The 17408-nt window shown below is 42.0% G+C and overlaps 1 protein-coding gene across 3 annotated transcripts; it reads left to right on the top strand.

Moving 5' to 3' along the window:
- The first annotated feature begins 3416 nt into the window (after positions 1–3416).
- Positions 3417–16958, top strand: LOC134634380 (zinc finger protein 721-like). 3 transcript variants are annotated; one of them, XM_063483559.1, is made up of 5 exons: positions 3417–3672; positions 4802–4905; positions 7397–7472; positions 7681–9201; positions 15526–16958. In XM_063483559.1, the coding sequence occupies exons 3-5, from the start codon at positions 7455–7457 to the stop codon at positions 16207–16209; spliced, it is 2223 nt and encodes a 740-aa protein (XP_063339629.1). In that variant the 5' UTR covers positions 3417–3672; positions 4802–4905; positions 7397–7454; the 3' UTR covers positions 16210–16958. The 3 variants fall into 3 exon arrangements, with proteins under 3 accessions (XP_063339629.1, XP_063339627.1, XP_063339628.1); XM_063483557.1 differs by having other exon boundaries at positions 15523–16958; XM_063483558.1 differs by lacking the exon at positions 4802–4905 and having other exon boundaries at positions 15523–16958.
- The last annotated feature ends 450 nt before the right edge of the window (positions 16959–17408 follow it).

Below are 17408 nucleotides of genomic sequence, written 5' to 3'. Positions count from 1 at the left end.
CAAGTCTTTAAAACACAAGCTACAGTACAAGAAGAAAAAAACTAAGTCAAATGACATGAGGTTAAAGGCAGCCTGAATGTTCTGCAAAGATGAAAGGCATTAGTTGTCAAAGTGCCCAAGCTTCTCAGAAAAGTCACTAGACCACAAACGGGCATTGGTGAAGGACAATAAACTGTGCTACAGGTGCTTAAAGGTGGGCCACAATGCCAGAGACTACCATCATTGCCACAAATGAGACACTTGCAAAGGACAACACCCCACTTGTTTGCACAATGAGAATCACATGGCAAATGAAAGGCCTCAGAGCTCTACAAACGTCACTCCAACCACAGAAAATGATACTATGGCAGCCACAGCTCTGAATGTTTCAAATGTGCGTCAATCAGTTAGTACCACCATAGTTGTTGTGTGGGTTTCCACTACCCACAGTCCATCTAAAGAGCAGCTTGTGTATGCTGTATTAGACACACAAAGTGACAACACATTTGTCAGTGAAGAGGTAATTAACAATTTACAAGCAGTGTTCCATCCAGTTAATGCTGGGACGACTTGATGCATGCTCAATCATCCAGGTACGTACATCTCCAAAAGTTGATGCTGTTCATCTGGATGTAGCGTTTTAAGTGGGAGAAACGTTTCGTCACTCATCCAAGTGATGCTGGGAGTTCACATGACAGTCAAAAGTCAGAGAGTAGCAGGGTTACATGTGAGAGGTTATAATTCAGATGTTCACATTGACCTTCCACTCTCATACACAAAGGACTATATCCCATTTAACTATGACAACATACCCACAAACGAGACTGCAAAACAATTGGCTCCAAAACAGGTTCTACTTGGAAAGGACAATGAGCCATTTACAATACAGACAGACCTAGGGTGGAGCATTGTTGGTTGCTCTACATCAGAGCCAAATGAAACTGAAACAGGTCTGTGCCATAGAGTCATGGTAAAGGAACTGCCTGCTGAAACACCAGTGGACATGACGCAGAGGACGGTAATAAAACAGTCTCAGAAGAGGATCTCATTTTTCTAGACAATCTCAAGGAAGGAATAAAGAAAAATGAACAAGGACGCTGCGAGATGCCTCTTCCATTCAAGCAAAAGCCACACTTATCAGACAACAAAGAGAGAAGACTTAAACACCTAAAGAGAATGTTAAACAGGGATGAGAACTAGAAAAGGGATTATGTTGCATACATTAATGACATAATTGAAAGAAGAGACGTGGAAGAAGTACACAACGAAGGAATACAAGGTGAACAATGATACATCCCCCGTCATGGGCTTTATCACCCCAAAAAACCCACAAAACTGCAGGTCCTGTTCAACTTGGCTTGAGTGGATTAGGTGGGCCAAATGAGGCCTACAACACAATGAAACACGTCTCAATCATCAAATCCTCCAAGGGCCAGGTACACATTTTTGGCGTGGCATCATCTCCAGGCTGTGTAAATTAGCCAAAGAGCACTGCCACTCGCACCCAGCAGGATCACGGTTCATGGAGAAAGACTTTTATGCTGATGATGGAGTTACGAGCATAAACACAGTGGAAGGAGCAATACAGTTGGCACAAGAGGCCAGAGAAATTTCCAGCAAAGGTAACCTGCGTCTCCAAGAGTTTATTTCTAACAATCACACTGTTTTGCAAATTGTCCCTCCATCAGAATGCTCTGTAAACATAACATAAGAGACTTGACATTCAAAGACACGTGACAAGAAAGAGCACTAGGCATCCAATGGAACATTGAAAGGGACTGTTTCAATTTTGACAACACACTGAAAGTCCAGCCAGACACACGCAGAGGCATTCTCTTCACTGTCACGTCAATCTATGACCCACTTGGATTTTTAGTCCCATATGTACTAAATGAAAAGAGAATCTTGCAAGAAATGTGACCGCATGGTATCAGGTGGGACAACCCCCCACCTAATCCACTCAAGCCAAGGTGGGTGAGTTGGCAAAGTGACTTTGTAAATCTAGACAAGCTAAACATACCTCGCTGTTACCTTATACCAAGAATCTTGGGGTAAAAACCAGGTGAATAATTACATAAAGACAGAAAATACGAAAATTGGTTAGTTACACATTCAATCAAATTACACAATCATCTTCTAATGAATTCGAGTCTTATGTGAATTCACTGTTGGAGGTCAGTTGTGGTCTTAAACTCCCAGGAATACCACCTGGCTCAATAATATTTTGTCTGATGATTTTCAGAAAGTTTACAGTGGTTTTCATCAGAGAAATGCTGCTAAGTCTAAAAATTAGCCAAGAGAAACACAAACTGAAAACAAAAATGGATATGTAAAAAATCTCACGATGCATGAATTACAGGTAAGGATATGCCCAAAGGTTTAGTTCCTCTGGATGTTTCCATGGAAAATTGTTTCATCATTCATCCAAGTGACTTCTCCAGTGTCACTGATGAGTGATGAAATGTCTCTCCCAATGAAAACCGTTGTGTGATGTTGAATTTAATCCACATAAGAGAGTTGTTAGATGCTGAAATGCTCACTAAAGCTGAAGGACAGCAAAAAGTCTTCCAATATATTTGAAACTGATTCCTTTCATGAGTGTCAGTTAAATAACCAATTACAGATCATCCTCCTAACACCCAAACTCGTTTGTTGTTTGCCTTTTCCTCCCTCCTGTTAGTCTGACCTTATAATTATAAAAACTAAGAATCACCTTTGATCGGAGAGTGTTTTTAAAAAGGTGACCTCATGAGGACAGTGGCTTTATATTGAAGCACAACACAGAGTTGCCATATTTCATCAAAGTTTAAAACACTTCATTGAGAGCGAAGGTGCAGAAAATCCAAAATGTAATATCCTAAAATTGTGTGTATTTAAAATAAATGAGAGAAGTGCAATAAGGAATGAGAGAACTGACAGCTCTTATTTTAATAACCCTCAGTTCTTTTAACTCAAAGTATCAGAAAGTAAGTTGGTCTGGACTGATGAGTTTAAAGGCTGTAGGTTGCAGCCACTGCTCTAACACTGTGTATAAATGTAACAGGGCTCAGGCCTGGTTCTAAGTTCAAGCTTCACTTTGTGAATGAATTTACGACTTCATATTTTATTGCACAAATCATTATTTAAGCGAGAATTCTTTATTTCTATGTGTGTGATTCTGGTGGTCCTCCATAAGAATCACACCCGGGTGTAACATTGTTAAAGAGAGACGAGCGTCAGGCTGTTCCAATTCTCAGCACCGCTCTTCTCTTTTCCTGAACCCTTAGCAGTTCTCCTTTCCACGACGACGTTTTCATCGAGGGCAAGGAAAACAAGTTAGGAAACACCCCACGTGGTTACGCTGTGCAGCTGAATCACGTGACCACACAGCAACGAATCACAGCAGAGCAGGAAGAAGGGGCGGATGTGGCAAAGTGTGTGTGCAGGAGAGGAGTCAAGCAAATAGAGCCCCTTTTTTATGAAACGGGAGTAAAGTAGTGAACTTAGAGGAGAGAAACAAACTAAAGTATCGATCATATACCACTACCAACGTCCTGATCGATATCTGCATCGATCTGCCCACCCTTGTCTCCTGGATCGTAGCTGAGATCAGCGTGAACCACGTGGGTCTCTGCTCCCTGATCTGTTTCCTGCGTTTGGAAAGAGTTCCGGCTTCATCGCGGAGTTTCTCTCGGTTTGTGGGCTCATCTAAAGGTAAGCACCGAGCTAACTTTACTGTGAGTTCAGTTCATGTTGAGTTTAGCTCCTGAATGAGGTCTTCTGCTGCTCTCCTCGGTGTCTGTTCACAGTTTATTGTGAACACGTTGAGAGAAGAGTGAGAGAGTGTTTGGAGAAAAACACCAACTAATCATTAGCTCAGCATGCTGGGAGAAGTTGGAGCAGAAAAGTCTTTTCATTGTCCCTGCAGCTGTTTTTCTGCATGCAACAAACCTCTACAGCCTCATTTCTATTTGAAGTGATAACAGGAAATCAGAGCGATCTGCTGCAGTATCAGGGTCACAATAAACTTTATTGTCCAGCTGCTGTGGATGAACACATGAGAGGAAGTGAACTCCTACAAAGTCTCATTTTAATGAGTCTGCTGTAAAGTGATGAACAGGAAGATGATAAAAAAACTAATGAAACAGAAATGAATGTAAACAGTGTTCATATTTGAAAGCACTGAGAATAAAAGTATATTGTGGTGCTTGATGTGCAGCTCTAAAGCTTTAAAGTATGGAGAGAGGAAGTAGTGAAGTAGTGATCAGGTCCAGGCCCATGTTTTGTAATGACTGGGGGATGCTGAAGGTGTTGAAATATGGGCTCAAATTGTGGTCATAAATATTTTGTACTTGTAAATCAGTTTTGTATGTGTAAAAAGAATTTGTGTGTGTGTAAAAAAAAGATTTGTGTGTGGACTTAGCCAAAAAATACGTGTGAAACTCTGCAAGTTACAAGTATGAATTTTTACCCTATTTTTCTTCCTTTCATGTGATTGGCCAATGTCATGTCAATCACAAATTTAACTATCCAATCAGAGAACAGATGGGTTTGGCTGTCGGAGGGGCGCTTTATGGAACTTCAGGTCCTTGAAGGGTGATACAGTTTGAAGCTGGAGGATCTCTATATAAATATCCGATAGATGCTAACTTTCAGTAGCTGTTGAAAGGATAAAATTGTGGTATGTCAGTGGTTAGAAATACCATTATTAGGATTAGGATTAGGATTAGTTTAACACAAAGTCAGTGCTGACACTGTCTCTGTCGCCACTCTGAAACACTTATTTCTAGGGCTAACAATATAAAAATGTTTGTCGTTTGTCGTTTGTTTCGTGACCCTGCAGATGAAGACCCTCAAGATGTGACCCTGTGAGGACTCCCCAAAGCTGGTGCTAGGAGCGTAGCGGTCCACCTAAACAAAGGGCTCTTATACTTAACCAGATACAGAGTATGTGTCCTCCTATACCATAAATCTGTAAGAGAAGGTACAACCTCTCTCATGACCTTAAGATGTGTGTGTATGCCAGAGTGCTCTGGGAGGCACACAGAGTGTTTGCAGACTACTAAGGATCAAACCTCTATCATTTTGCAATTGGTTATAAAACTCTAAGCATATATGAATAAATATTTCTAAGCATAAATGACAATCAACAATATAAACCTAACAGTATCCCAGACCGCGAGGTCTCCCAGTCTCCTGCCCCGAAAACAAACCACCTTACAAAACACGTATACCGTATTTTCTGGACTATAAGCCTACATATCCTTTCATTTTCTCAAAAATGGACAGTGCGCCTTATGTATGAATTCTGGTTGTGCTTACTGACTGCAAACCAATTTTATGTGGTACACATAAGCAGTCTGTCAAAATGTGTTAGTACGACTTTGGTAAGCTATAAAGGAGCATTAATGCTACGGCAGTCAGGAGCCTCGCGGAGTAATACGTACTGCGCTTCAACATGATATTACCGTATTGTGTGTGTATAAGGACCAGAAATGTGACCTGTTAAGAGGCATGTTTACGAAGCGGATTTCAAACTCCAGGCTGTCAGTTACGCAGTAGAGCTTGGGAACAGAGCAGCTGTGAAATCTGTCTCTTTGTTATTATGCTCAGTGTCTTTTTAATTTACATTTTGACTGCACAATTGTGAGCTTTTTGTTATGCATGAAAACAACATTGTTTTATTTTATTTATGGAGCATTATCAGAATCAGAATCGTGTTTATTGGCCAAGTATATGTGCAGACACATACAAGGAATTTGGTTCCGGTAGATGGTGGCTCTCAAGCACAGCAATGTAAATCACACACACACACACACACACACACACACACACACACACACACACACACACACACACACACACACACACACACACACACACACGTGTCTATATATACATTACACATACATACACAAAGCTGTGTAAACCAACTATAAATAATAACTATAAATAATAACTTATATACATAAAATACAGAAATGAAATGAGGTGGAACTTCAGAATGTACATAAGGTGCAGTTGCAGTCTGGCAGTGGGAGCAGTGTGACAGGTCAACTGTTTAGGAGGGAGATGGTGAGGGGAAAGAAACTGTTCCTGTGTCGGGTGGTCTTGGTTTGCAGGCTTCTGTACCGTCTGCCAGAGGGCAGCAGATCAAAAAGTCTGTGTCCAGGGTGTGAGGGGTCTGTGATGATTTTCCCTGCCCGTTTCCTGGTTCTTGAGAGGTACAGATCCTGGATGGAGGGCAGGGGGGCGCCAATGATCCTTTCTGCTGCCCGTACAGTCCGCTGCAGTCTGCTCCTGTCCTGTTTAGTGGCTGCACCATACCAGACTGTGATGGAGGAGCACAGGACAGACTCAATGACTGCAGTGTAGAACTGGATCAGCAGCTCCTGTGGAAGACTGTACTTCCCCAGTTGTCTCAGGAAGCACATCCTCTGCTGGGTCTTTTTGAGGATGGAGTTGATGTTGGTCTCCCACTTCAGGTCCTGGGAGATGGTGGTACCCAGGAACTTGAAGATCTTCACAGTCGACACAGGGCTGTCTGATATGGTGAGGGGGAGCAGTGTTGAGGGAGGTCTCCTGAAGTCCACTGTCATCTCTACAGTTTTAAGAGTGTTCAGCTCCAGATTGTTTATTAAATGCTTATTTAATAAATGCTAATAAATTATTTCTGAATAAATTTTTTTATGTACAACTACGCTGAATGTTAATAAAAGTGCCTGCGTGACATCTGGGACACAGCTTTGACTAAGAACTCTCTTTTTGTTCTTACTTTATGGCTTAAAATAAATATCGAGATATATATCGTATACGATATATATCGTATACGATATATATCGTATATCGCCATCCAGCTAAAGAAGTTGTTCATTTTGGGCCATATCGCCCAGTCCTAGCTGGTCATTATTCTAACTCACCCTGGTGTGTGATGCTGTGCAGCTGTCCTCACAGAAGCTGACGTCACAGCATCTCTATAATAATCCAAACTGTTGGTAACAATCCTGAAAACCTGCCAGTCGGTGCAGTCCAGACACACCTGCAGATTCTCCACAGCCTCATCAGTCCACTGCTTCAGTGTCTTCACAAAAGCTTTAGAGAGTTTCAGTTTGTGCCTGTTTGCAGGGATCAAGTGAACCATGACATGGTCTGAGAATCCTGATGGAGAGTGAGATGATGACCCTCTTACTATCAGCTCACCTTCTGTTTTTTAGCATTTTTCTTCCCAGTTTGTTTAATAAAGTCTATGAGGTTCAAATGAAGCACCAAACTGCAGTTACTCAGCCAGTGGAGGTTCATTAGTGCAGTTTCTCACCACTGTTGTTAACTGGAGGCTGACACACTGACTGATGATATTCAGTTTGAGTGGATTTGAGCTTTCCATCTCAGCTTCCTTTTGTCAAGGATGAAATACATATAAATATATTTTGTGTTCCAGCTGATCATCAGGAGGAGACGAGCCATTTAGACTCAGCTCAGCCACTGCAGAGGAAACAATGACTTCAACCCAAAAGGTGAGCAAAAATATCTCTGCTATTGAACCTGTGTGCACGTTACAACTCTCATTGTAGCACATCATTGTAATGTGATAGTATCACCAGAAGGTGGTGGTAACACACCTACAACATGTTTGTTGACATCTTTGATTCCACTAATGGAGTTTCAGTTTGTTCCACGACTGCATTTCACTCACTGCCTCTGTTTGTATCTCTGTCACTGCAGGACCAACATGGAGCGAGAAGTCGGCGCTCTCAGGAGGCCGACAAACCTCACAGAAGAAAGGGAGAGAAAATATACAGCTGTGATGAGTGTGGGAAGGGTTTTACCCGGGCTGGAGACTTAAAAAAACACCAACTCATCCACAGTGGAGTTAAACCCTACAGCTGTGAGTTGTGTGGAAAATCTTTTACCCAGGCTGGAAACTTAAAAACACACAAAGTCATCCACAGTGGAGTTAAACCCTACAGCTGCGACTTGTGTGGAAAATCTTTTGCCCAGGCTGGTAACCTACAAACTCACCAACTTATCCACAGTGGAGTTAAACCCTACACCTGTGATGAGTGTGGAAAATCTTTTACCTTGGCTGGAGACTTAAAAAAACACAAACTCATCCACAGTGGAGTTAAAGCGTACAGCTGTGACTTGTGTGGAAAATCTTTTACCCGGGCTGTTAACTTAAAAACACACCAGCTCATCCACAGTGGAGTTAAAGCGTACACCTGTGACTTGTGTGGAAAATCTTTTACCCAGGCTGGAACCTTACAAAGACACCAACTTGTCCACAGTGGAGTTAAAGCGTACACCTGTGACTTGTGTGGAAAATCTTTTACTGCGAGTGGAAGCTTGAAAACACACCAGCTCATCCACAGTGGAGTTAAAGCATACAACTGTGACTTGTGTGGAAAATTTTTTACTCAGGCTGTTAACTTAAAAAAACACCAACTTGTCCACAGTGGAGTTAAACCGTACACCTGTGACTTATGTGGAAAGTCTTTTACCCAGGCTGGAAGCTTACAAAGACACCAACTCAGCCACAGTTTAGTTAAAGCGTACACCTGTGACTTGTGTGGAAAATCTTTTACCCTGAGTGAAAGCTTAAAGACACACCAGCTCAACCACAGTGGAGTTAAACCATACAACTGCGACTTGTGTGAAAAGTCTTTTATCACTGCTGTTACCTTAAAAAAACACCAACTCATCCACAGTGGAGTTAAAGCATACAACTGTGACTTGTGTGGAAAGTCTTTTAATGCTGCCTCTAACTTAAAAACACACCAAGTTATCCACAGTGGAGTTAAAGCGTACACCTGTGACTTGTGTGGAAAATCTTTTACCCTGAGTGGGAGCTTAAAAAAACACCAACTTATCCACAGTGGAGTTAAAGCGCACACCTGTGATCAGTGTGGTAAAGCTTTTGCTCGCAGTAGGTACTTACAGCGTCATCTAGTTACCCACTCTGGAGTGAAACCATACAGCTGTGACATTTGTGGAAAAACTTTCAGCGAGCTATGTAGCCGAAATACACACCAACGGATTCACACTGGACATGATGTTTACTGCTGTGTTCAGTGTGGCAAACTGTTTACAACAGATGCACAGTTACAACACCACATGTTTACCCACACTGAGGAGAGACCTTATAAATGTGACCTTTGTGATAAGACTTTTAAATCTCCACGTTACCTTAAAGTCCACCAACAGATCCACACTAGAAAGAAACTCTACAAGTGCAGTTACTGTGAGGTATGTATTTATATTTTTATCTTTAGCCTGACTGTCTGGAACAATTTTGATTATTAAATTGTGTTAGCATGCTAGTAATTCTACTGGACTCAATGGCATGTACTGGAATTTTGAAAAGGTCAGTAAAGAGCATAATAAGTCATCAAACTAAAAACAATGATTACTGCAACTTTGTATCCATATTTGAGGATTTACAGTTGCACTTATTCTGATTCATTGTTTAAATTATTTGTAATTTTGAAAGCTCAACAGGACATAAAAACTTCATGTACCTAATGGGGCTGGGTAGTCACATTGGTTGATTGAACGAATATATCAATCCTTTTTACAAAGGTATTTTATGTATTTATTTGCCCACGAGAAAGTTTGCTAATAATGTGGGTTGAAGCTAATAGAAGCAGTAGCCAGAAATAAATAATAGCGCTGTTCTAACGGCACCCTCATCATTGTGCTCCCAAATGCAGCAGCGAACCATTTATTCAAACTCATAACATATAGAGAGCAAGGCAGTAGCCTGTGTTCAGAAAAACACAAAAACATTGTTGGGTCTTTGCTTCCACAGGCTCCGCTAGTTTTAGAGACTTATTCCTCATGAAGAACGAAAAACAAGACAGAACATCTTCAACCGATCTTTTACTCGCTAACGAGGGAAACTTTGGTCAGAACCAGGCTGTGGGGCTTAATGCTCCTCACCTGTCTCTAGCCCAAATCCTTCAAAAAGCAGCTCTCCTCGTAGCTATTTATTGACAACTGTTACAATACACAACACAACACAAACACCTCCCACCATAAAACGCCCCAATGGTTTTAAAAGATAAGGTACTGTGTGTGTGTGTGTGTGTGTGTGTGTGTGTGTGTGTGTGTGTGTGTGTGTGTGTGTGTGTGTGTGACCTCCTGCTCACCAAAAGGATCATAAAAGCAGAAAGCTTACAACACACGAAACAGATCTCTCAGATAGGATGTATCTAATAAAACCTCCCCCAGTGCCAGAGTGGCTGGAGAGGTGGTCAGAGACAAAGAAATGTCTTCTCCATGCCCTCCTGGGTTTTAATTGCACCTTAGAACACATATACATCAACACTACATATGAGCGGGTAGAGGGAGGTTTGGAGTCTTCTCACACCCCCGGTCTCTGCGGCCTGCTGGAGCGGGGGGGCTAGGAGGAGGAGTTGGCCGTCCGACTGGGGTCTGGTGTGTGGGGCCTCCCTGCTGCTGCGGAGTCGGGGCAGTCTGCTTCTCCCCACTGCAGGGAAAAGGGTAACACCACCTGGGTCTGGGTGCAGTTTCCCCCTCCAGGGGCAAGGGTACCTAGACCCGGTTCTTAGAGTACGCTTGGGGAGTGTGATTGTGTGTACAGCGTCTCTTTATGTCTGTCTCCACGTTGGTTGAGTGTGGAGTAATTGCCTATGAGAGCATGAGGGTGGGAATGGATGTTTGTATCTGTGTGTGCCTGTATGTCTGTGTCTATATGTCAGGTTGGGTATCAGACGCCACCTCTCTGGGGACATCTCAGGCCCTCCAAGGTTTGGAGGCCTATCTCCCCCCACCACTTCCCCTGCCGGTGGCAGACGCCCTCAGACATCGATGCGTTGGTGGTTCTTTGTGTCCGGGGGTGGGCGTCCGGGTACACACCGGCTCACTCCTTGGTGGCTGCTTATCGGGGCCTGGAACCTGGGGCTCGCTCGGGCCACTTCGGGGGTGGGGTGCCCTCGGCCTCTCGGCCTGGGGCTCGGTCACTCAGGCACAGCTGGCTGCCGGCGGAGCTCACGGGCACGTCACTGCAACCCCCCCTGGCTTCTGCTCCGCGGCTGCTGAGTGATCCCTCATCTGGGACTCTCCTCAGCTCTTTCTGGGACAGTGGCGCGGCTGCCCCTCTGTTGGTCTTCCTTGGTCTCTTGTGTTCTGGGGGCCTCTGGATGTCTGGAGTTTTGATCTCCTCCATACCTGCTTCATGCCCTGGAGGATGGGACTGTGGCCCCCCACACCCTCTAGCAGATCATTACATTAAGGAACCTTTTAAATACAAGCGCGTTCATGCTCACAGGTGTACATACAGGTGATCACACACACAAACTACACCCTTTTTGGCTCCTACCTCAAAGCACACTGTGCGCTGTCGATCTTACGTGCTGCACAATAATGTTTAATATTAAGTATGTAGTGTTATATTCCCATATATCATTGTGATGTTGTTTATTCTATTACTCTCGTTTTCTTCTGCTTGTTTTCTTTTTTCTTTCTCAACAGGTGATCCAGGTGATCGATATATGTATTTTTTGTCTGCTTATTTTGTTGGTTTTTGTTTTTTGCCCTTTATCCCCGTCCCTCTTCTCCGCTGTTTTTTTTTTTTTGTTTGTTTTGTTTTTTTCCCCCCTCTTTCTTTCTCCCTTTTCTTTTCCCCTGTCCCGTATCTAGCAAGTAAAAAAAAATAAAATAAATAAAATAAACAATAAAAGGTAAATCAAATGGACCATTACGGCAAGGCTGGGATGGTCCATTTGGTAAAGTAAATCCGTTGGGCATCTTTCTTCGCCTTTAGACAATAATTCTGATGGCAAAAGAACCAAACGGGACAGGTTTAAAAAAAAACAAACAAAAAAAAAACCAAAGAAATGTCTTTGATCCTACAGTTTGAAGTAAGACTTTACAAATTTAAGAAACACAATGACAACATTAAACAATTTGACTTAACAGTAACTTAACGCGATCTTTCTGTTTTTGCGTTTTGGACATGATTTTGGAGTCCATCCTCACAGTAGCGATTGACCGCAAAATAAAGCTACCGCAAATGTACAACCCTACATCCGGTCTTAAAACAGGAAGTTAGCATTTTTTCGTGCACAGGGTCTATTAGTTTGTCCATGTTTGGATGTGTTCTAACATGTTTTAAACATGCAAATCAGTCTGTGCATGATTATATTGCTCCGCCCATCAAAAAGTCATCAACTTACTTTTAATAGTCTGTAAGTTTGATTTACATGTCCTCAAAGTATGGTGAGAGTCTGTTTGCAGCCAGTGCTTGTTGCCAACCCTGGACACTCATGCCACAGCTGGCATGCGAAGAGTTGAGTGATGGCACAACATGCAGTGAATTAATCTGAGAAGGTGTATTTAAAAATAAATATCTACTGGTCTAGATATCTACCACCAATGCACATCACAAATTCGCTCACACAGAGACATTAGTTGTGCCAATTCTTAATGACAGTATCTAAGCTAACAAGGCCACCTACTGGTTTCACTTCAGTTTTTCCAATTGACTAAAAATTACACCAGTGAGAGGGATGCTGCTAGCTAGGCAGTCCTGTATAATATGGAGTTGAAGCGACCGAAAAAAGATCATTCATAGTATTTTATGCCAATTTGGACAGAAGACTGGGGTTTTGTGCAACAGAAAGATCATGCTGTATGTGCCCTTTGCCTTGAGAGTGTTGGTTGCCAGACCTCCAATGTTAAACGACATTTTGAGATGAAAGATCAAGTAGCTTCAAGTATGAGGCAGAGAAAGTTGAATCAATTACACGTGCTGTGTCAAGATATGAGAAGCAAGCAAGTACTCTTGCACGTTTTTACAGCTGCTAAAAATAATGGAACTGAAGCAAGTTTTTGTATTGCACACTGTATTGCTAAATATGGAAACCCGTTGACAGACAGAGAATTTATTAAGGAGGCTTTTCTCTCAAGCTTAGAGATGTTATTTCATGGGCTTACAAACAAAGATGCAATTAAAGCAAGGATACAAGACATACCTGCATCAGCCAGAACTGTGGAACGACGCATCCAGGAAATAGGTAACAATATCAGAGCCCAATGAACAGCTGCTTTGAAAGAAGCCCAGGTGTTTAGTGTAGCTTTGGACAAAAGCGTTGATATCAGTGACGTTCCACGTTTGGCTGTTCTGGTAAGATACTGTGATGTGGAAGTACAAGAGGAACTCTTCTGCTTAACCCCGATGCCTGAAAAACGTGAGGTGAGGGTATTGGCAAGGTTTTTAAGGAGTGTTTTGATGAGCGAGGCATTGGCATTACATTTTGCTGTGACAAATGATGGTGCACCAGCCATTGCTGGAAAACACAGGGGTGCTGTTACCTTAATTGAGGAACAAGTTGGTCATCCCATCATTAAACAACACTGAATAATAGAGTGAGAGAACCTTTGTGCCAAGATGTCAAATTCAGATCTTCATGACGCCATGGCCACAGTGGCCATGTTAAGCAGTTAAGCGATCTGCTTTGACACACCGCCAATTCCAGTCTGTGCTCGAGGAGATGGATAGGTCATGCATAGACATCCCACTCCACTGTGCTGTCAGATGGCGTAGCTGTGGAAATGTTCTGGAACGATTTGTGGATTGTTTTGATGTGGTTAAAAAAAAATTCCTGGCAGAAAAGGTGCAAAGCCGTCCGAAGTCAAAAACGAGAAGTGGGTTGTAAAACGTTTCTTTCTCGCTGATATAACGGGACACCTCAACGAGTTACAAAATGTGATCCCCAGATAACACAACTGGCAAATACAAAGCAGGGGCAGGGATCACATTAACCTGCAAATCCCTGTATTAAGAAATGTCATATTAGCCCAGTTTATTTTTTCTTATCTTTGTTGTGCGGAGACCATAAATAGCATCTGTATATTCTGTTGTATAGTTCCTTTGCTGTTATGGTGTTCTTGTTATGGATAAGAAGTGTTTTTTGAAAATAGCTGATCTGCACTTTGCCAACATCTTTCAGCAAATACAGTTCTATAAAGTTGTTCTATATAGCGTGTAACTGTTGATATGCAGCATTCTTATTTATTTATTGTTAATGCAATGGTTGATATGGCACATTGACCTTTGAGGAAATTTTAGATAGCACTCCTTATCAGAAAGGTTTCATACCCCTGCTCTACAACAAAGACAATGATTGCGTCTTGGTGCCAGGTCACTTAACTCTAGCATAGCTCCCTCTTGTTAACCACTTGAAAATTTCATACACTGCAAAATACATATATATTTAAAAATCTGAAAAAAATTTCCTTTCCTCTTAATTTAGTTTGGCCTCACCCTCAGTGGAGTCTCAGTCCCTGGTCACTAAACTCTCACATGGCTACCTCTTGTGAATGTGTGAATGAGGCATGTTGTATGAAGCACTTTGAGTGCTCAGGTAGAGTAGAAAAGTGCTCTATAAGAACCATTCCATTTTACTTGTATTCACTAACTGAACAACAGGAGGGTCATCTAACTAAAACCAGTCAGTGTATCCCACCTGACCCCCTCAGAATCAAGTGACTTTTAATAGTCTGTGAGTTTTATTTAAATTTCCTCAAAGTATGGTGAGAGTCTGTTTGCAGCCAGGGTACCAGTGCTTGTTGCAGTTCCTCTACATCAAAGACATTTATTGTAGCCCAGTAAGCTGAGCGTTATAATGTAAACAGTAAAATGTATTTGGAGGTTGGCAGAGATGCTCTTTATTTCAGACGATGTTCAGGATTAGGGAAGGGCAATATGGCCAAAAATATTTATCACGATATATATTTGAAAATTTGCGATAACGATATAACTGACAATATAATTGATGCGAGACAAAATACTTTACAACTCCACAACTTTATTAGCGCAACCCCCTCCCCCCACCCATCAATTATTTTTACTTAAACAAGCAGCTGTTTTTTTATGTGCATTAAAGTTATATAAAAATTTAACAGTGCAAATGCAAATTCCTTGCTGACAGTTTAACCAAAAGGCATTTCCAGTGGAAATTGGCCAACATGTCCTCAGCATAACCATGTATAAAACTTAAAAAGAGCTTATACACACACAATGCGGTAATATTATGTTGAAGCACAGTACACATTACTCCGCGAGGCTCCTGACCCCGGTAGCTGTAAAGCTCCGACAATCCATCAAGCAGTGCGGCTTCGTAGCTTAGCAAAGTCATACTAACACTTTTTTTGACAGATTTTTGAGCGCCGTGTAGCACATAAAATCGGTTTGGTAATAACGGTAATAATGACAACCCGCTTGCATGCTCTACCAAAAAATGTACTTTGGCGTGTACCTGACGGACGAAATGAAGTTGCACCATTTTTAAAAACCAGTTCTAGTTCATTTGTTTCATTCAATGATCCGCTTTCACCCTTCTAATTCTGTCGCCACCATGCTTTTTCCTCCATGTGCGTATGAAAACAAAGGCACTGCGCATGCGCGTTTTACCCATTTTCTATCGCGATATTTCATTTTCTCATCATTGCCTAACATGAATGGTATGATATGGCCCAGCCCTGTTCAGGATTCAAATTTTGAAGGAATTCCCTGACTTGCACTGTCTTTGTGTCTTTGTTTAGAAGCAGAGCGACACAGATGGATCCAGTTCTCAACCCTGTCGTCACTGTGGTGGTGGGAAAGCGTTTCGCTGTGACCTTTGTGGAAAAACTTTCAATCAGCAACGAAACCTAAAAATACATCAACGTAGACACACTGGAGACAAAATGAACTACTGTAAAGAATGTGGGAGAGGCTTCCCCACTCGAACTCATTTAAAAATACATGAACTCATTCACAGTGGGGTTAGAAATCACATCTGTGACCAGTGTGGGTCATCCTTCACCTCTGCAGGTCAGCTTAAAATTCATAAACGAGTCCACACAGGAGAGAAACCATACAAGTGCAGACACTGTGACAAAAGCTTCTCAGACTCAGGTAATCGTAACATTCATGAACATACACATATGGAAGAGATCTTCAGTTGTGACCAGTGTCACAAGAGCTTCAGGAATCTCAAGTCATACTCCGATCACAAACGATCCCACGTTAATAATAAACAGTTTCACTGTTACCAATGTGCAAAAACATTTACTTCATTATCTGCTTTGTGCAAACATCAGCGTGATCATGTAGGAATGAAATCAGTTGATCACAATGAATCTGCAGAGGCAGAAAGATCCTCTTCTGGATTCGGGGTCAGACTTAAAAACCTTGAGATCAGGCTCCACAGAGTTCAGATGGACTCTCCTGTAAAGAGTGTCAGCTGATGTCACACTTGGATCTGAGGAGGTGGCTCTGATTTCTTCACCTGCAGTGAATAATCCTGAATGTTACATTTAGGAAGCTGCAAGTATAGATATGTACATCCAGTTCCTTTGCTTTAATTTTGATGAATTTTATTGCTCTAAAATGTTATCCCTGTTACATTTAAATACACCCCACCCCCCACCCCCATCAGGAAACAGTAGTGTTAAGTAGTAGTACCTGTATTATAAAGTTATAGAAATGTTTTTTATATCCAGCTGATCGAGCAGCTATCTATGAAGTTCAGCGTTTTTATACTTATGTATTTTCATTGTTTTGAGGTCTATATTTCTATTTTACTTTTTGAAATTCAGTTTAAAGCTGAACTGGGGCTGGGCAATATTTCTATTTAATACTAATTTATTCCACAAGGTGGAGCTTTTTTTGATCAGCCAACGAACACATTCATATTTACAGTGGTGGCCTGCAGAAGACAATGCATCTTTAGAAAATTGGGGTAAAGCAGCAAAAAACTATTAGAGGTTAAAGTTTGCAGATGACTGTTGTTGTTCATCATCTCCAGGACAGTGACACCAGTCATGGCCCAGTGCTCTGGGGTTTTCTTAAATGCTGTTTAATTGTTTCTTCTTTGGTTTAGTGTGATGGCCATGAGCGATGTCTCTGTCAGCAAAAAGGCTCTAACACTGACCGTGATAAAGATGCTAAAGAGAACCTTTAACCCCCACTGTCGTTTTTTCCTTCCAGCATTCAGATGAATAAATTATTTTTTGTTTTCTATTATGTATAGTGGAGTGTATTGTCTTACGTCTGTGAAGGTTCTCAGTCATCCAGGTCGTCGTAGTCTAAGGAGCTTGGAAAGAAAAGCATCTGGATTTTTTTAAGTTGCTTGAAGACGTTTCACCTCTCATCCCGAGAATCTTCTTCAGTTTTCGGGTCAAATGGTGGAGAGTCCCAGATTTAAGCCTGTGGGAGTGTCCCCCCGAGAGGGACAATGGTCCCCCTAATGATCCTCTACCTCAGGGGTCTCAAACTCGCAGCCCGCGGGCCATTTGCAGCCCACGTCACCTGTACTTGCGGCCCCGCATATGGATGTGAAGAAATATTTTTAAAAATTATTATTCGAAAACGATTTAATATGAAGGCAATATGAGCAGAGTGTTACAGGCATAGCCCTTTAAGACTGTAGCCTCATGGGCGGTGT

This window comes from Pelmatolapia mariae, linkage group LG9 (genome assembly GCF_036321145.2).
Source record: "Pelmatolapia mariae isolate MD_Pm_ZW linkage group LG9, Pm_UMD_F_2, whole genome shotgun sequence".
Taxonomy (NCBI): Eukaryota; Metazoa; Chordata; class Actinopteri; order Cichliformes; family Cichlidae; genus Pelmatolapia; species Pelmatolapia mariae.
The sequence above is the reverse complement of the archived record's forward strand: the minus strand, read 5'-3'. Positions and strand labels throughout refer to the sequence as shown.